General features: G+C 42.0%; 1 protein-coding gene across 2 annotated transcripts; it reads right to left on the bottom strand.

Annotated features, from left to right (window-relative positions):
• Positions 1-3,335: 3,335 nt before the first annotated feature.
• LOC110508435 (alpha/beta hydrolase domain-containing protein 17A) lies at positions 3,336-18,201 on the bottom strand. 2 transcript variants are annotated; one of them, XR_005040209.1, is made up of 7 exons: positions 18,041-18,201; positions 17,232-17,309; positions 16,707-17,113; positions 15,472-15,666; positions 7,132-7,311; positions 6,564-6,912; positions 6,330-6,390 (listed from the first exon to the last, which is right to left on the bottom strand). XR_005040209.1 is itself a non-coding variant. In XM_036966322.1 (6 exons), exons 3-6 carry the CDS (start codon positions 17,105-17,107, stop codon positions 6,687-6,689), a joined length of 1,002 nt encoding a protein of 333 aa, XP_036822217.1. In that variant the 5' UTR covers positions 17,108-17,113; positions 17,232-17,309; positions 18,041-18,201; the 3' UTR covers positions 3,336-6,686. The 2 variants fall into 2 exon arrangements, 1 of the variants encoding a protein (XP_036822217.1); XM_036966322.1 differs by having other exon boundaries at positions 3,336-6,912.
• Positions 18,202-21,044: the final 2,843 nt, after the last annotated feature.

Here is a 21,044-nt window from a genome sequence, read left to right as displayed (position 1 = left end):
AAAAAATTACTTTTCAACATTTCAAAAGGAAAAGTGGTGCGTGCATATGTATTCACCCCCTTTGCTATGGAGCCCATAAATAAGATCTGGTGCCAACAATTACCCTCATACGTCACATAATTAGTTAAATAAAGTCCACCTGTGTGCAATCTAAGTGTCACATGATCTGTCAATACATATGCACCTGTTCTGAAAGGCCCCAGAGTCTGCAACACTACTAGGCAAGTAGCACCACCAAGCAAGCGGCACCATGAAGACCAAGGAGCTATCCAAACAAGTCAGGGACAGAGTTGTGGAGAAGTACAGATCAGGGATGGGTTATAAAAAAATATCAGAAAGTTTGAACATCCCACGAAGCACCATTAAATCCAGTATTAAAAAATGGAAAAACTATGGCACCACAACAAACCTGCCAAGAGAGGGCCACCCACCAAAAGTCACAGACCAGGCAAGGAGGGAATTAATCAGAGATACAACATAGAGACCAAAGATAACCCTGAAGGAGCTGCAAAGCGGAGATTGGAGTATCTGTCCTTAGGACCACTTTAAGCCGTACACTCCACAGAGCTGGGCTTTACGGGAGAGTGGCCAGAAAAAAAGCAATTGCTTAAATAACAAAATAATCAAACATGTTTGGTGTTCGCCAAAAGGCATGTGGGAGACTCCCCAAACATATGGAAGAAGGTACTCTGGTCAGATGAGTCTAAAATTGAGCTTTTTGGCCATCAAGGAAAACGCTATGTCTGGCGCAAACCCAACACCACTCATCACCCTGAGAACACCATCTTTGTTGGCTACTTTTCCTTCACTCTGCAGTCCAACTCATCCCAAAACATCTCAATTGGGTTGAGGTCGGGTGATTGTGGAGGCCAGGTCATCTGATGCAACACTCCATCATTCTCCTTCTTGGTCAAATAGCCTGTACACAGCCTGGAGGTGTGTTTTGGGTCATTGTCCTGTTGAAAAACAAATGATAGTCCCACTAGGCACAAACCAGATGGGATGGCGTATTGCTGCAGAATGCTGTGGTAGTCATGCTGGTTAAGTGTGCATTGAATTCTAAATAAATCACAGATAGTGTTACCAGCAAAGCATCCCCACACCATCACATCTCCTCCTCTATGCTTCACGATGAGAACCACACATGCAGAGTTCATCTGTTCACCTACTCTGCGTCTCACAATGACATGGCAGTTGTAACCAAAAATCTCAAATTGGACTCATCAGACAAAAGGACAGATTTCCACCGGTATAATGCCCAGTTGCTCATGTTTCTTGGCAAAGCAATTCTCTTCTTTATTGGAGTCCTTTAGTAGTGGTTTCTTTGCAATAATTTGAACATGAAGGCCTGATTCACACAGTCTCCTATGAACAGTTGATGTTGAGATGTGTCTGTTACTTGAACTCTGTGAAGCATTTTTTGGGGCTGCAATTTGATGCTGATAACTCAAATGAACCTATCCTCCGCATCAGAGGTAACTTCCTTTCCTGTGGCGGTCCTCATGAGACCCAGTTTCATCATGGCGCTTGATGGTTTTTGCGACTGCACTTGAAAAAGTTCAAAGTTCTTGACATTTTCCGTATTGAGTGACCTTTATGTCTTAAAGTAATGATGGACTGTCATTTCTCTTTGCTTATTTGAGCTGTTCTTGCCATAATATGGACTTGGTCTTTTACCAAAAAAGGCTATCTTCTGTATGCACCCCTACCTTGTCACAACACAACTGATTGGCTCAAATGCATTAAGAAGGAAAAATTAACTTTTAAGAAGGCACACCTGTTAATTGAAATGCATTCCAGATGACTACCTGATGGAGCTGGTTGAGAGAATGCCAAGAGTGTGCAAAGCTGTCATCAAGGCAAAGGGTGGCTACTTTGAAGAATATAAAATATAAAATATGTTTAACACTTTCTTGGTTACTACTTCTTTCATAGTTTTGATGTCTTCTACAATGTAGAAAATAGTAAAAATAAAGAAAAACCCTTGAATGAGTGTGTCCAAGTGTGTGTCCAAACTATAGATATAATTGTTGTTCTTGTTGTTGCCTGTTTTGCATATTATTTTGGCATTAATACGTATCACAAAATCAGTTTGCAAACAATGTAAAAAAAAAAGAAGCATTGAGTTAAAAAATCTGCATACAAACATGGTCTAGTTTTTGTTTTCTTGAGTAATGCAGGTGTTTCAGCGTAGCTCAATGTTTTCTGTGGTGGTGGGGCAGCCAGCGGAAAATACAGAGCATTGGGGTTGGTAATGTTCTCTAGTTGCGTCGTGATTGGCTCAGTGTTTGGAAGGAATTAGTGGCTAACTGCAAGAGTTGCAAAGCAATCACTGGCCTGCTATTCAGTGGACTGGGTGTGTGGTTCAAGTCTGGGTTTAAGGGTCTCTTTTCCAAGCTTAACAGGATAAACATTTGCATGCCATGGGCCAGAAAAGGGTGAATACATGACTTCTGCTGTGTTCAAAACAACTAGAAACTCGGAACTGGGAAATCTCAGACTTTAGTGAGTTCAAGAAAGCTGGGAACTCTATAAAAAAATAGCTCAGACTTGGAAAATATGTTTTGAACAGTCTTCCAAGTCGGGAACTCAGGCCTCTTTCTAGAGCTCCGATCTGAAGATCACTGACGTGATGATTTGACCTTGTTTTTTTCCAGAGTTCCCAGTTGTCTTGAAAGCACCTTAAATCCAGAGAATGCCAGAGAATATTTTACCACAAGAAGGACCGCCGTACCTTCCTGTTCAAGTGAGAACAGCACAACAAGGTCCAAAAATCCAAAAATGTATTGTATGCTGCTGCATAAATTATTGAATATGCCAGGGAGATATGTATCCTGTAGCTAAGAAAGTAACACTAAGTGTATGTTGTGTAGTACATTTTTCCCATCAAGATTTACAATAAAGTGGTGATCCTGACCTAAGACAGGGAATTTTTACTAGGATTAAATGTCATGAATTGTGAAAAACTGGGTTTAAATGTGTTTGGCTAAGGTGTATGCAACCCTCCGACTTCAACTGTACATATAACTAGGAATAAAGTGACAAGGCAACAGGATAAACAGTAGCAGCAGCATATGTGATGAGGCAAAAAAAGTTGGTGTAAAAAGGGTCAATGGAGATAGTTAAAGAGTTACCCAAAACAGCTACCTGCACTAACTATTTAGCAGACGTATGGCTTGGGGGTAGAATCTGTTCAGGGTCCTGTTGATTCCACACTTAGCAGAGAGAACAGTCTATTACTTGTTAATGAACAATGCACTGTAGTTACTACATTCATTCACAAATGTGATTTGTTTTTTACAACCTAGAGTCAACAAATGATCAACGCGGGTTCATATTTTTGTACATAATTGTTCTTTATTGTTTCCCCCATTGTCAATAAAAAGGTCAAGGTTCAGTCCCATTAATTAATGTCATTACATAATTTTTTATTTCAAAAAAAGAAAAGATAAAATTACAAATCATAACAAACATAGAATAGGTAAGTACAATATCCATATATAAACCCCTCCCACGTGTTCTAACCCCACCCAGCATTTCCCCTATCCAAACTCTAGCACAAAACTCAAATCAATACTTTAGTTGCAGTAATAAAAAACAATCAATACCCCAGTTTAAAAAGCCCTATATCGTGCAATGCCTTGAGATATCTACTTTGTCCTCTGGCATCACACACACAAAGTTATATTCCCCACCCAAACATTTGCCCAGCAAAACACAAATAATAGACATGCACACAGTCGTCAAGGTATCGCTACCTCACTTTCATTATCATAAAGGTCAAGAGAAACTATTCTCTATTCAGTCTCAAATCTCAATGAACCACGGTATTAATTATCCCCCCTTATATTCAGACACCTTCTTAGCAAGAACCACCTAGGGTACAATAATGAAAACTGGAACAGGTCTAGTCTCATCCTAGAACCCTGGCAAGTCTAGAACCCTTGTGAGCCTAGAACCCTGGCAAAAAGAGGCAGAGGAACTTCCACCACCTTAGGTTGGGTGACACACAGCATACAGTGAAAATGGAATAGATACTTGTTCAAAATGATCATGGAAAAGCAGCCCGCCTACAAAGTGACACTTTGACCCAGGATGACTGCAGTGTTAAGTAGTGTTGTTCAGCATACACCAGCCGTTGTCCCTTCAATAGAGAGGTACTATTATAGACAGTAACTGCAGTATTCTATTCTTCTAGTCATTCCTAGAGTCCTTGCTTCAGGTCTTTCTGGGGGGAGGGTCAGTTAGTCAACAATACTAAAATAGACACTGTATGTACATGTTATATTTAACTACACTTTGGATGCTTTGTACAATAGTCCTGAACTTAAGACCTGCTTATCATGCTTGCTTGTGCCGTGTGGTTGTTTGTGTACTGATGTGGTGGAACCTGCACCACACTAACAGTGAGAAGCTCGTTTACGGCTTGGATCAGACATGAATCATTCTGTCACCATGGAAGAGCTCCTATACACCACAGATATCATACCATCAGTTCATGAAACTGGCATTCATGTTGGCTCCATCGATGTTATGGAACCTAATTATGATTCGACGTTTCAAACAGAGTTTGAGTAATGGATCGACTCAATCCGTAGTGCTGGAGACCTGCGTTACAGCCCGATAGAAACGTCCAAGTAATGTTCCTGCGCTTGCGGAGACCGCATTCACGGTAAACACTGCATGTCGGCTCAAATCGCAAATAACCTTCACATTTCAACCGCGCTACAGCGCTGAACCTCAGTGATAAGGATTGAGTCAAGCCCTAATTCTATGTCTATCTGTGGCTCTGCTATACACTATAAAAATGTTATTACTTTGAGAGAAAAAGCATGAGCAAAGATTGAGGATAAGTGTGAATTAAGGAATGTGTAATCCCTCCAGATCTCAGAAAGTCAGTAAAAGTGTTCTATTTATAAGACGCTATAACACAATTTCTTTACCATTAGGAATAGAAAAGGTCTGTCGTCCTGTGTTTGATACAGACAAGTAGCAGCAAACCGAAACAACTATTGCGTACGTGTACGATGTCAAATGTAAGACGCATGAAACAACATGTTACTTTGACAGAAAATGACCGTTCAGATGGCTTCGCGGACATCATCCACTGCAACTGATCATCAGTCCTGCTCTCTCCATCCTCAAAACAGTCAACTGAACCATCTTCTCAAGAGCTACAGAGAAGACTGTTCCTAAAAATGAAAACTAAAAGAGATTTTCCAAAGACTCCTCAAACCGGTTTTGTTGTATAGGCTTGATTGTTCTTCATTCACATTTGCAATCTATCAAGACAGACACAGAGGTCTCCTTACAAAAACAAACTTGTTTGGTTTTATTGCTAGTATTTTCTAGCCTGATTCCAGATGTGTTTGTGACTACAAATCTATGTTCATCTAAGGCTTCAGAGACATCAAAGTCTCCACTACCCGTAGACTTCAGACACATTGGATCATATGGATGGGCAACAGTCAAACAAATAGTAAGATTAAATACCGCAGTACATCTTCATTCCTTGCCCTCACTCAGTTATTAGAACCTTAAACTAAGAAGTTAAGACACAGACTCACAGGAGAGAAGACCTTCTGATAATATGAGAAAGTCTTCTCTCCTGTTTTAACTTCTTAGCAAGCGGACAGGGGCAAGTGGACAGAAAATAACTGGCTTGAGAAAATATTATTTCTCAAATGACTCTTAAAAAGGCCAGTTCTCCCCCCTCTCTGGATTGGTGAAAGCAATCCAGAGAGGGAGGATGTCTCTTAAGAGCGACGGGGAGAAATACAAAAGCAGACAGACAGCTGTCTACTGTAGACACAGGGAGGAGTGATGTCTACTCAGGTCCATACAGATAGCATCTTCAACTCTTGAGTTGTACATACATACATACATACATACATGTAACTGCCAAAAGAAAGGAAACACTTTAGTAAATGAGGGACACAAAGTATTTTGAAAGCAGGTGCTTCCACACAGCGGTGGTTCCTGAGTTAGTTAAGCAATTTAACATCCCATCATGCTTAAGAGTTGGATAAAAATGCCCAGTTGCCCATTATTTGGGCTACCATAGCTAGAAGAGAACTCAGTGACTTTGAAAGAGGGGTCTCAAAGAAGCATAGTTTTAAAAAAAATGTAACTAGGCAAGTCAGTTAAGAACAAATCCTTATTTACAATGACGGCCTACCAAAAGATAAAAGGGCTCCTGCGGGGACGGGGGGCTGGGATAAAAATATATATACAAATATTGGACAAAACACATTTAAAAAGGGGTTGTGGTTGTGTGTTCCAGACACTTGTAGAATCTTTGCCAAGGCGCATTGAAGCTGTTCTGGCGGCTCGTGGTGGCCCAACGCCCTACTAAGACACTGTTGGTGTTTCCTTTATTTCGTCAGTTACCTGTATGTACACAGAGAAGACAGTTTGTAGGTGCGCACCCATATTCAGCCTCAGGAAGTCTCAAGGAACACGTATCCAAAGTCGGACAGTCGTGTCCATATTAAGAGGTCATTCATTTCCATGAGTCAACACACATACCCATGAGTCAACACACATACCCTCAACGCACTCACAGATTTACAGCATACTGGATGCTCCTCTCCTGTAGGTTGATGACTTTGTACAGCTCCTTACAGACACACGCACACACAGAGCTAAAAACACACACAGACACACACACACCCTCTCCTCCTCTCTCAGGCGTGTGCTGCAGCCAGGTCGTGGTTGATGAAGCGCCGTAGTCTCTCCAGGTATTGGCTGTAGAGCTCTATGTCGTTGTGTCCCGCCCCCTCCACCCAGAGTGGCTCCACGGCCTTGGGACAGCGCTCAAACAGAGCCAGGCCGTGGGAGAAGTCGATCACCTCGTCCTCCGTCCCGTGGATGATCAGCACTGGGGATGGGATCTTAGACACCTTCTCTATGCTGCAATACATTGGTTATAATCAGTTAGTAAGCAGTCTACGAGACCTTGTCCTTGTTTCTGCGATTGTATTTGTGTATGATTGTTTTGTAATGTGGTTTTTGGGTGAGGAGTCCAAATATCTATTTAATCCAAAAGAAGTGGGCCTTTATGACAATTTATTTTGTCCTGGATCTAAATTAAGCATTCTAATGGCTTTTCATTGTGCATGTGTGTCTTACTTGGGGAAGGCATCAAAGCAGTAGGTCTTCTTGGTGTCGGGGAAGGCCACCCTCATGCCAGAGGTGAGAGGGGAGTGGAGCACCACAGCAGCACACTCAAACCTGGACGCCAGGTCCACCGTGGGTACCGTGCCAATACTTTGTCCATACAGGATGATGTTCTCTGGGCTGATGCCATACCTGACACACACATACAGAGACAGAGAACTGAGTAAACAAATACAGAGAGAACCAAAACAGGCCTACTTGTTTTTCCAATACGCTCTCACAGTCTCAAATCGGAATTACACATCGGATTATATCGCTGGATTCGAACTTGCAACATTTGGAATCAAATGCAGATGCTTACGCCCATCCGCCATCCCCTTCCTCAATGCTCAAGCAAAACCTACTTGATGGTAACAGCGCTAACTGTTGCCCCTAGTGGCCAGTTTCCAAGTCGTCTCTCAACAACCTCAGACATGGATGGATGTCGAATACTGACCTGTATCATGGGTGACCTGGCTGTGGTATTCAGTGTTTGCTAGGGCTGTCCCCGACAAAAAATAATATTGGTTGACCAAGAGTCATGTTATTTCGACCAATTGATGGTTCGAAAAAAAATGTAAGTATATTTTTCCACATCCTATGTGTTTTAATCAAATCAACTATTTGCTTGTCTGATGCTTTAAGCACACTGCTTAATAAAATAATTAAGTCACACAGATGAATTAATAGAGGGAGTCCGACCGCAATTGATTTGATTGTGGCGGGCTCAGAAACTCAGATGACAAACTTGGAAAGGGGGAATGTATGGTTGCTCAGGAGGTAACGGGGAAGTCAGATGTGTACCAAACAAGTGCTGTTAGATTACAATATCATTTTTGGACTGTTTTAGAACAATGAACACACTAAATAAATTAAAAATGTACCAGAGAGTCTGTTGTAAGGTTATTTTTTGGGGGAAAGCCTTTATTACAGCAAAGACTAAAAACAGACACATACGTTCGTGAATGCAATCGCTGACATGGAACGATATATTTATTGTTTACACTAATTATTCAAAGATCGCTTTGTCATTTTATTTGAAACCTAAAAAAAAATGCTTGATTGCATTTCAAATCATGAATGACTCGTATGCTGTGTGATGTCATGAACGAAAGAATGAATGAATGATTGACACAGTAGCCTACATAGGTATTGAAATATGGGAATGAGTAAGTTATGGTATTAAGCCTAAACATGGTGCGCTCTTAGGTCTACAGCTTGACGGTCGGTATACAAGGCTGCTCTAATAAGCCCACTAATGATAATGACATCACTTAATATTCTATATATTTTTATTATTTATTTTTTATTTCACCTTTATTTAACCGGGTAAGCAAGTTGAGAACAAGTTCTCATTTACAATTGCGACCTGGCCAAGATAAAGCAAAGCAGTTCGACACACACAACAACACAAACATACAGAGTTACAAACATACAGTCAATAATACAGTATAAAAAATAAGTCTATATACAATGTGAACAAATGAGGTGAGATAGGAGGTAAAGGTAAAAAAAAAAAAAGGCCATGGTTTGCGAAGTAAATAAAATATAGCAAGTAAAACACTGGAATGGTAGATTTGCAGTGGAAGAATGTGCAAAGTAGAGATATAAATAATGGGGTGCAAAGGAGCACAATAAATAAATAAATAAATAAATAAATAAATAAATACAGTAGGGGGAGAGGTAGTTGTTTGGGCTAACTTTTAGATTGGCTATGTACAGGTGCAGTAATCTGTGAGCTGCTCTGATAGCTGGTGCTTAAAGCTAGTGAGGGAGATAGGAGTTTCCAGTTTCAGAGAATTTTGTAGTTCGTTCCAGTAATTGGCAGCAGAGAACTGGAAGGAGAGAGGAAGAATTGGTTTTGGGGGTGACCAGAGACATATACCTGCTGGAGCGTGTGCCACAGGTGGGTGCTGCTATGGTGACCAGCGAGCTGAGATAAGGGGGGACTTTACCAAGCAGGGTCTTGTAGATGACCTGGAGCCAGTGGGTTTGGCGACGAGTATGAAGCGAGGGCCAGCCAACAAGAGCGTACAGGTCGCAGTGGTGGGTAGTATATGGGGCTTTGGTGACAAAACGGATGGCACTGTGATAGACAGCATCCAATTTATTGAGTAGGGTATTGGAGGCTATTTTGTAAATGACATCGCCGAAGTCGAGGACAGGTAGGATGGTCAGTTTTATGAGGGTATGTTTGGCAGCATGAGTGAAGGATGCTTTGTTGCGAAATAGGACGCCAATTCTAGATTTAACTTTGGATTGGAGATGTTTGATGTGAGTCTGGAAGGATAATTTACAGTCTAACCAGACACCTAGGTCATTGTAGTTGTCCACATATTCTAAGTCAGAACAGTCCAGAGTTGTGATGTTGGACGGGCGGGCAGGTTCAGGCAGTGATCGGTTGAAGAGCATGCATTTAGTTTTACTTGTATTTAAGAGCAATTGGAGGCCACGGAAGGAGAGTTGTATGGCATTGAAGCTCGTCTGGAGGGTTGTTAACATAGTGTCCAAAGAAGGGCCAGAAGTATACAGAATGGTGTCGTCTGCGTAGAGGTGGATCAGAGACTCACCAGCAGCAAAAGCGACATCATTGACTTTTACAGAGAAGAGAGTCGGTCCAAGAATTGAACCCTGTGGTACCCCCATAGAGACTGCCAGGTGCCCGGACAACAGGACCTCCGATTTGACACACTGAACTCTATCAGAGAAGTAGTTGGTGAACCAGGCGAGGCAATTATTTGAGAAACCAAGGCTATCGAGTCTGCCAATGAGGATGTGGTGATTGACAGAGTCGAAAGCCTTGGCCAAGTCAATGAATACGGCTGCACAGTATTGTTTCTTATCGATGGCGGTTAAGATATCGTTTAGGACCTTGAGCGTGTCTGAGGTGCACCCATGACCAGCTCTGAAACCAGATTGCATAGCGGAGAAGGTATGGTGAGATTCGAATGGTCGGTAATCTGTTTGTTGACTTGGCTTTCGAAGACCTTAGAAAGGCAGGGTAGGATAGCTGTAGGCCTGTAGCAGTTTGGGTCAAGAGTGTCCTCCCCCTTTGAAGAGGGGGATGACCCCAGCTGCTTTCCAATCTTTGGGAATCTCAGACGACACAAAAGAGAGGTTGAAGAGGCTAGTAATAGCCGATGTATGGCAACAATTTCGGCAGATCATTTTAGAAGGAAAGGGTCCAAATTGTCTGGCCCGGCTGATTTGTAGGGGTCTAGATTTTGCAGCTCTTTCAAAACATCAGCTGACTGGATTTGGGAGAAGGATAAATGGGGATGGTTTGGGCGAGTTGCTGTGGGGGGGTCAGTGCTGTTGACCAGGGTAGGGGTAGCCAGATGGAAAGCATGGCCAGCCGTAGAAAAATGCTTATTGAAATTCTCAATTATTTTGGATTAATTGGTGGTGACAGTATTTCCTATCTTCAGTGCAGTGGGCAGCTGGGAGGAGGTGTTCTTATTCTCCATGGACTTTAGTGTCCCAGAACGTTTTTGAGTTTGTGTTATATAATGATCATACTAGTAATTAGAGGTCGACCGATTAATCGGAATGGGTGATTAATTAGGGCCGATTTCAAGTTTTCATAACAATCGGAAATCGGTATTTTTGGACACCGATTTGGCAAATATATATATATTTTTTACACCTTTATTTAACTAGGCAAGTCAGTTAAGAACACATTCTTATTTTCAATGACGGCCTAGGAACGGTGGGTTAACTGCCTTGTTCGTGGGCAGAATGACAGATTTTTACCTTGTCAGCTCGGGGATTCAGTCTTGCAACCTTACAGTTAACTAGTCCAATGCTCTAACCACCTGATTACATTGCATTCCACGAGGACACTGCCTGTTACGCGAATGCAGTAAGAAGCCAAGGTAAGTTGCTAGCTAGCATTAAACTTATCTTATTAAAAACAATCAATCAATCATAATCAGATAGTAATATCATCAACCATGTCTAGTTATCTAGCGTGTCCTGCGTTGCATATAAATCGGTGCGTATTCACGAAAAAGGACTGTCTTGCTCCAATGTGTACCTAACCATAAACATCAATGCCTTTCTTAAAATCAATACACAAGTATATATTTTTAAACCTGGATATTTAGTTAATATTGCCTGCTAACCTGGCTCGTTGTAAACTCTGTGAAGACTATTTCTTCCTAACAAAGACAGCCAACTTCCCCAAATGGGGGATGATTTAACAAAAGCACATTTGCGAAAAAAGCACAATCGTTGCACGACTGTACCTAACCATAAACATCAATGCCTTTCTTAAAATCAATACACAGAAGTATATATTTTTAAACCTGCATATTTTGCTAAAAGAAATCCAGGTTATCAGGCAATATTACCCAGGTGAAATTGCGTCACTTCTCTTGCGTTCATTGCACGCAGAGTCAGTGTTTTTGCAACAGTTTGGGCCGCCTAATTTGCCAGAATCGTACATAATTATGACATAACATTGAAGGTTTGCAATGTAACAGGAATATTTAGACTTATGGATGCCACCCGTTACATTAAATACGGAACGGTTCCGTATTTCACTGAAAGACTAAACATCTTGTTTTCGAGATGATAGTTTCCGGATTCGACCATATTAATGACCTAAGGGTCGTATTTCTGTGTGTTATTATGTTATAATTAAGTCTATGATTTGATAGAGAAGTCTGACTGAGCGATGGTAGGCACCAGCAGGCTCGTAAGCATTCATTCAAACAGCACTTTCGCGCATTTTGCCAGCAGCTCTTTGCTGTGCTTCAAGCATTGAGCTGTTTATGACTTCAAGCCTATCAACTCCTGAGATTAGGCTGGCGTAACAGATGTGAAATGGCTAGCTAGTTAGCGGAGTGCGCGCTAATAGCGTTTCAAATGTCACTCGCTCTGAGACTTGGAGTGGTTGTTTCCCTTGCTCTGCAAGGGCCGCGGCTTTCGTTGAGCGATGGGTAACGCTGCTTCGAGGTTGGCTGTTGTCGTTGTGTTCCTGGTTCGAGCCCAGGCAGGGGCAAGGAGAGGGACAGAAGCTATACTGTTACACTGGCAATACTAAAGTGCCTATAAGAACATCCAATAGTCAAAGGTATATGAAATACAAATCGTATAGAGAGAAATTGTCCTATAATAACTACAACCTAAAACGTCTTACCTGGGAATATTGAAGACTAATGTTAAAAGGAACCACCAGCTTTCATATGTTCTCATGCTCTGAGTAAGGAACTTAAACGTTAGCTTTTTACATGGCACATATTGCACTTTTACTTTCTTCTCCAACACTTTGTTTTTGCATTATTTAAACCAAATTGAACATGTTTCATTTTATTTGAGGCTAAACTGATTTTATTGATGTATTATATTAAGTTAAAATCAGTGTTCATTCAGTATTGTTGTAATTGTCATTATTACAAATAAATAAATAAATAAAAATCGTCCGATTAATCGGTATCTGATTTTTTTTGGGGTCTTCCAATAATCGGTATCGGCGTTGAAAAATCATAATCAGTCTGGCCCGGCTGGTACTAGTAATAATAACAATAAGGTGATCAAGAAAATATCAGTAGTAAATTCAGTATAATGCGCATAGCAACATGGTCTAGGAAAAGGTGCCAATTCAACAGCGCACTGATGTTTCAGAACAGTGGACAGCGACCGCTACCCGACATGGAAGAATGTATGTAATAAAATTATAGAATTTTTTGTGTTGCACCATTGTTCTTACGTAATATAAACATATACAACTTCAGTAGCATGTCTTAGAGTGATGGACTGTGCCATCCCCACAGCCTCCACAATGGACTAGTTAACTCAGGCAGGCGAGAATTAGACAGTTGTCTTATACACCATGAAAAAAAATGTTTATTTTTGCTACTGCTCGACTAAATTATATTTTTTTAAATTTTACCTTAATTTTACTAGGCAAGTCAGTTAAGAACAAATTCTTATTTTCAATGACGGCCTAGGAACAGTATGTTCAAGGGCAGAACTTGTACCTTGTCAGCTCGGGGATTCGAACTTGCAACCTTTCGGTTACTAGTCAAACGCTCTAACCACTAGGCTACCCTCTCAAATCTCAGACCAACAGCCTATCAACCAAACAATCGACCAGTTGACGAAATGGGGTCAGCCCTAGTGTGTGCAGCCTCAGCTGTGCACTATATAAGGAAGTTTCACACAATTTTGAGCTACAGTTTGATTCAGAGTTTGATTATTTGTTACATTGCATTTTTGCCTCCCATTTGGTCCGGTTAATTTCACATTGCCAAAATCCTAAACAAAACCATATGTCCATGCAAGTAATTTGTTAATTTGACAAAAACGCTCACGTTAAATCCATCTACAGTGCCTTCGGAAATTATTCAGACCACTTGACTTTTTCCACAGGTTACAGCCTTATTCTAAAATTGATTACATCGTACATTTTTTATCATCAATCACACACAATAACCCATAATGACAAAGCAAAAAACAGGTTTTAGAAAAAAACAAATATCAATATTACTCAGTACTTTGTTGAACCACCTTTGGCAGTGATTACAGCCTCGAGTCTTAGGTACGACGCGACAAGCTTGGCACACCTGTATTTGGGGAGTTTCCCCCATTCTTCTCCGCATATCCTCTCAAGTTCTGTCAGGTTAGATGGGGAGTGTTGCTGCATAGCTATTTTCAGATCTCTTTGAGATGTTTGTTTGGGTTCATCCGTACTCTGGCTGGGTCAGTAAAGGACATTCAGAGACTTGTCCCAAAGCCACTCCTACCTCTTGTCTTGACTGTGCTTAGGGTCGTTGTCCTGTTGGAAGGTGAACCTTCGCCCCAGTCTGAGGTCCTGAGCGCTCTGGAGCAGGTTCGTCAAGGATCTCGCTGTACTTTGCTCCGTTCATTTTTCAGTCGATCCTAACTAGTCTCCCAGTCCCTGCCACTGAAAGATGTCCCCACAGCATGATGCTACCACCACCATGCTTCACCTTGGGGATGGTGCCAGGTTTCCTCCAGACGTGACGCTTGGCATTCAGGCCAAAGAGTTCAATCTTGGTTTGATCAGACCAGAGAATCTTGTTTCTCATGGTCTGAAACTTTAGGTGCCTTTTGGCAAACTCCAAGCGGACTGTTGTGCCTTTTACTGAGAGGTGGTTTCCGTCTGGTCACTCTACCATAAAGGCCCGATTGGTGGAGTGCTGCAGAGATGGTTGTTCTTCTGGATGGTTCTCCCATCTCCACAGAGGAACTCTAGAGCTCTGTCAGAGTGACCATTGGGTTCTTGGCCACCTCCCTGACCAAGGCCCTTCTCCCCCAATTGCTCAGATTGGCCGGGTGACCAGCTCAATTAAGAGTCTTGGTGGTTCTAAACTTCTTCCATTTAAGAATGATGGAGGCCACTGTGTTCTTGGGTACCTTCAATGCTGCAGACATTTTTTGGTACCCTTCCCCAAGATCTGTGTCTCAACACAATCCTGTCTCTGAGCTCTATGGACAATTCCTTGGATCTCATGGCTTGGTTTTTGTTCTGACATGCACTGTCATCTGTGGGACCTTAAATAGACATGTGTGTGCCTTTCCAAATCATGTCCAATCAATTGAATTTACCACAGGTGGACTCCAATCAAGTTGTAGAAACATCTGATCAATGGAAACAGGAAGCACCTGAGCTCAATTTCAATTCTCATAGCAAAGGGTCTGATTACTTATGTAAATAAGGTATTTTTGTTTTTAATTTGCAAAAAACTTGTTTTTGTTTCATCTTTATGGGGTATTGTGTGTAGATTGCTTAGGATTTTGTCATTTATTTTTTCATTTTAGAATAAGGCTGTAACATAAAATGTGGAAAAAGTAAAGAGCTCTGAATACTTTCCGAAGGCACTATGTTTATCCTGAACCATCACTTGTGAGACCCAATCTTCATATTACTTATGCTTTGGTCTTCCAACAACATGCGGGATGAAAAAGCCCCTCTAACTGCGGTGTGAACAGGCTATATTCAATAGCCTATCCCCGGTATAGTCTCCATCTCCCCTAATCTACATCTTTGTTTGGTCCGGACTGCGTTCTCACCTGCAGCGAACAGCATCATGGTACGAATTGAAACGGACCAAGACCACCCTTTTTGAGCAAACCACAGTGTGTTGCTTAGTGCGCTCCGGAGTATGGGTAGTGTGTTCACACCAGTCCAAACCAACAAAATTAAGGGGGAAAATGCAACAGAGTTTGGAAAAAAACACTCCAAACAAATTTGGTGTGAAAGCCCCCTAATTCAGCTGATCAAAGGTCTTGATGATTAGTTGACGAGCGGGTGTGGCTGTGTGTGTGTGTGTAACAGCTGTTTACCGGGAGCGCAGGGAGTGCCAGGCAGCGTCTATGTCAGCGTAGAGGTTCTTCTCTGAGGGTTTGCCGGTGCTGACACCATAGCCAGAGTAGTCGTAGGAGAAGATGTTACAGTTGATACGCGTTCCCAGGCCAATGTAGAAGCTACTCATCTGACCCAAGTCTACTGCATTACCATGGGAGAATAGCAATGTGAACCTAGGAGAGAAGGAGATGGGGGCGTGAGAAGGTGATGAGGGAGGGAGGTGATGGGGAGGTGAGAAGGTGATGGGGAGGGAGAGAGAGAGAGGTGAGAAGGTGATGGGGAGGGAGAGAGAGAGAGGTGAGAAGGTGATGGGGAGGGAGAGAGAGAGAGGTGAGAAGGTGATGGGGAGGGAGAGAGAGAGAGGTGAGAAGGTGATGGGGAGGGAGAGAGAGAGAGGTGAGAAGGTGATGGGGAGGGAGAGAGAGAGAGGTGAGAAGGTGATGGGGAGGGAGAGAGAGAGAGGTGAGAAGGCGATGGGGAGGGAGAGAGAGGTGAGAAGGCGATGGGGAGGGAGAGAGAGGTGAGAAGGCGATGGGGAGGGAGAGAGAGAGGTGAGAAGGTGATGGGGAGGGAGAGAGAGAGAGGTGAGAAGGCGATGGGGAGGGAGAGAGGTGAGAAGGCGATGGGGAGGGAGAGAGAGAGGTGAGAAGGCGATGGGGAGGGAGAGAGAGAGGTGAGAAGGCGATGGGGAGGGAGAGAGAGAGAGGTGAGAAGGTGATGGGGAGGGAGAGAGAGGTGAGAAGGTGATGGGGAGAGAGAGAGAGAGAGAGAGAGAGAGAGAGAGGTGAGAAGGTGATGGGGGAGAGAGAGAGAGAGAGAGAGAGAGAGAGGGGTGAGAAGGTGATGGGGAGAGAGAGAGAGAGAGAGAGAGAGAGAGAGAGAGAGAGAGAGGTGAGAAGGTGATGGGGAGAGAGAGGTGAGAAGGTGATGGGGAGAGAGAGAGAGAGAGAGAGGGAATGAAAAAAAGGTACAATTTAAGAGAACGTAAAATAGAATGGTGATGTACTGTACAATAGAACCATAGAATTTAATAGAACACTATCATACTTCATGCATTTCTATAAATAGAACAACCTGCACAGATGTATATTTTTAGGGATAGACACTATGCACAGAGAGAAACAAATGCCATCTCTTTGAAAACAAACAAGAGAAATGTCACAGCCCGCCAATTGATTCACTAAAATCTTCTTCCTCCCCTCCACTCACTCACCTGGCATTGGGGGCACAGCGGATGTACATGCAGCCCACCCTGTTCCCCCGGCTAGACCTTGTCAGGAACACGTCCGTCATGTCCAGCTCTCTCTGAGTGTACTGGAACTCTGCCCTCTCTGTCAGGTGGAGCTTCCACCTGCCCTCTCCTCCTCCTCCCCCTCCTCCTCCTCCTCTGTCTCCCCCTACGCCACCCAGCCGGGAGCGCAGGCCCGGAGCCCCCAGAGAGGGGGGTGCACCCCCAGGCGCGGTCCCGGCTGCTGCCGCAGCTGTAGCCTCTGGGTCTGGCAGCATTGAGTAGGTGGGCTCTGGAGGGAGGAAGGCCAGCTTGGCTGCAATGCGGCTGGGGCAAGGAGGGCAGCAGAACAGGCAGCATAGCTCTCTAATGGACAGGCCGTTCATCTTCTCCTGGGGGTGAGAGGGGAAAGTGTGTGTGTGTGGGGTGAGTGTACTAAACAGCTTGCCTAGCCATATATATGACACACCGATGGATGGAGCATCTGATGGTGAAGAGAAAATATTCTACCTGTATTAAAGTTCCTCAGGGACTTGGAATGAGATGGCACAAAGGTGCCAACACCACCTGATCAAGTCACTCAGCAGCCTGGATCAGTGGGCAAAAAGAGTACAATGAACACACAGTACAGACCTGCTCAGTTAGTTAGCTTACTACCACATTATTCTGTAAGGTGGGACAATTAAAGTGAGGTTTGAACCAGTGACCCTGTGAATACATGCCATACGGTCCTGACCTCAGTCTTGGCTGAGACGTTGTATGCCAGCCTTGCATACATAGGAACAATTCACAAGCTAACGTTAACTATAGTAGCTCATTTACAATGTCATAAAAATGCACATATTGTGTTCATTCGCGTTAACTAGCAAGCTACCAGGAAAGGCAAGATAATATCTAGGTAACTTTAACTTCGATATCATACTGCATATTATGGTGAATCACTCAGTAAAATACTGATGTTCAATAATGAGGATAGTTAAAGCTAGTTAACGTTAGCTGACTAGCGAATTCGCTTGATAAACTAGCTATATTGATTGTGATGCACCGTAGCTAACCCTGCTAGATAGCTACCGGTGCATAAAGTTAACGTTATGTGTCTTAAAATATAGCTTGGGAAACGAGACGATATTTACCTAGCTAAATCTGTGGCTAATGTTAATGCAATAACGTTAGCTAGCTATCGGTAAATAACTTGCTAGGTGGTGTAGCTAATGCTAGTTGGTCAAGCTAGCTAGCTATGTCAAAACATCAATTAGCTAGCTAACGTTAGTGTCTGTGATAGACATATTCCTGTCTATCAAAAAATAGCTGCACAATACCTCGAAAATTCTTCTTGAGCCCTGACATGGGTAATGTACTCTGTATAATTTGATATGTGTCTGTCATTTGTAGATTGGCTAGGTAAATATCATGACAACTACTTATTTTTTTCCACAACCCTGTCCGACTAGACCCGGAAGTGACGGAGGGAGAGGGCGTAGCCCATTGCGTTCATTTAGCGCTTACGGTGTTACATTTTACAAACTTGTCGTTTTCACTGATTACATTGTGATACTATATATTTGCACTGGAAAAGAGCCGACCGTGTATGTGTGTGTGCGTGGGAATTTTCCTTGTTTTACTATCCTTGTGGGACTTTTGGAGTTAGTAAAACAAGGAACATTTTCCGTAATGGGGTCTTTTCCCACATCCCCATGAGGACAATGGCTATTTTAAGATCAGGGGTTAGGTTTAGGGTTAAAGTTAGGGTTATAATTAGGTTTAGGGTTAGGAATTAGGTGTGAGAGAAAGAGAGAGCGAGAGGGTAAGAACCTTAGGTTTGGTCAGTGTGTTTCCTCTGGGACCTTAATTAGAGAGGTACAGATCAAAAAGTACAAAACTGCCCCGTTTTGCTTAGAAGGGTTCAGCATTTGTCAAAATTTACTTTTGTAGCAGGTTTAGAAGAACACACACACACAGCAGGTTAGGATAATTAGGTTTAGGGAAAGGTTTAGAGTTAGCTAAAGTGCACAAAAATATATCTGCTTTTGACTTCATATTTAAAAGCTGTTTCCCATCTAGATATGACCCTTAGACAAGTGCGTGGATCAGAGCATTTTACCCGAAGTGTGTGGTGTCATTGCTTTGCTGTGTCTGTTGGAGAACTATGGCTGTGTTTACACAGCCACCCAAATAACCCAATTGTGTTTTTTTCCACATCCAATCTTTTCTTATGACTATCAACACTCAGTTTTACATGTGGCCCACTGTCAGATGTGCACATTCACACTGATGTAGCCTCTGAAGTAGCGTTCAAGATGCTAATTTCCTGCCACTGTCCCTTTACATTTTGGGGGGGGTTGTCATGCTAATGAAGGGTCATGTATAACAAACAAAAAAGAATGCCAAGAGCGTGAAAAGCTGTCATCAAGGCAAAGGGTGGCTACATTGAAGAATCTAAAATCTTAAATATATTTTGATTTGTTTAACACCTTTTTGGTTACTACATGATTCCATATTTGTTATTTCATTGTTTTAATGTCTTCACTATTATTATACAATGTAGAAAATAGTAAAAATATTGAAAAACCTTTGAATGAATAGGTGTGTCCAAACTTTTGACTGGTACTGTATATCGGATGTCAAAAGATCAGATTCCATGTATTTTTTTGCTGTTTGCACATTAGGGAAAAGATCAGATGGGTATCAGATATTAAAATAATTGGCAAAATATCTTAATTGGGCTGCCTGTGTGAACACAGCCACGGTGTCTGGTGGATAACTATTTTGAGAACCATCCGGTTTTGAAGAAATGTGTGGTCAATTTTATTATATGTGTTTAGAGAAATGTGTTAACTTTCTAAAAGTTGTTATTTATTGAAATTTGACAGACTATGTATTGCTTTGAAAGATATGCCACTGCAGTAATGTTAATGTTCAGTTTATTCTAGCCTATGTGTTTGGAGAGATGTTTATGCGGGGTCCAAGCAGTATATTGAACCCTTCCTCCACTGAGGTAATTATCTTTCAATTAACCTTGTATTTCTAAAATATTCACTGTTTATGTTTAAATGTGACTAACTGTTTTCCCTGTCTTTCATTGTGTAGTTTTAATTGTCACTGTTTTTGGTCGGTTTTTGTTCAGTTGTGAACACGGTCAACTAGTAGTCTTTGAAAGCACTGCAGCACTACAGACATTCATGTCATTAGTGTTGTGTTTTACTGTAGCCTATGCAAAACAAGCCATCCTAAACCTTTATTCCTTCAATAAACGTTGCTTATTTTTTATACTGCATCTGCCTCTGGCTGTGTTTATGGGCCTAGAACGTGTGATACCAATAGATTTTACAGATGGATAAGACTATTTAGCTAATTAGGAAAACCATCATTTACAACAATGACTTCGTCTGTCCTACCTCACAGAATAGTATGAATAGGCTATAACACATTTGATTGACTGAATATATAATTACTGTACACAATTATAGAGATACCCTGCTTTTATTTGTTGAGATCCTTCTCTGGAAACATCTGCCACTCAGCCGCTCCCTTGTGCCCCCCTTTCGTTTTATTTATTTACTTTTGACAGCTTCCACTGATGGCATGGAAGTCGATGACAGCAACATCACCTAATTCCCTGTGGTAAATGATCACACTCATCTTTCTTCTCGCACTGTTCGTTCCTACAGCAGTGGTTCCTTTATTATGCAGTGTTTTAACCTACCTTTGACATTTTGACACCCAGATTTGTCCCTCATGGGTTATGTCCTCTTTTAATTGTATTACATTTTATTGGATCCTAATCAGAATGTCATTCTTTCTCTAAAATAGACATTTGCCGTTTGTTCCATATTTCTAGCCTAATGATATGCTACAGTGTTCAAAGACAAAAAAAATAAAAAATAAAAATAATTTTGTCATTCTTTTTTTGTTTGTTAGATTTTTCATGATGAACATAAGTGATTGATTTGAATATGCAAGACAAAAACATAACTGTATGGGTGCGAGTGAAAGAGCGAGAGAGAGAGAGAGAGAGAGAGAGCGAGAGAGAGAGAGAGAGAGAGAGAGAGCACACAAAAAACTATACATTACTTGGCCTAAACATCAACGCCACAGGTAACTTCCACAAAGCTGTGAACGAACTGAGAGACAAGGCAAGAAGGGCATTCTATGCCATCTAAAGGAAACAGAAAATGTGGCATACCAATTAGGATCTGGCAAAAAAATACTTGAATCAGTTATAGAACCCATTGCCCTTTATGGTTGTGAGGTCTTGGGGTCCGCTCACCAACCAAGAATTCACCAAATGGGACAAACACCAAAATGAGACTCTGCATGCAGAGT

This window comes from Oncorhynchus mykiss, chromosome 28 (assembly GCF_013265735.2).
Source record: "Oncorhynchus mykiss isolate Arlee chromosome 28, USDA_OmykA_1.1, whole genome shotgun sequence".
NCBI classification, from domain to species: Eukaryota; Metazoa; Chordata; class Actinopteri; order Salmoniformes; family Salmonidae; genus Oncorhynchus; species Oncorhynchus mykiss.
The sequence above is the reverse complement of the archived record's forward strand: the minus strand, read 5'-3'. Positions and strand labels throughout refer to the sequence as shown.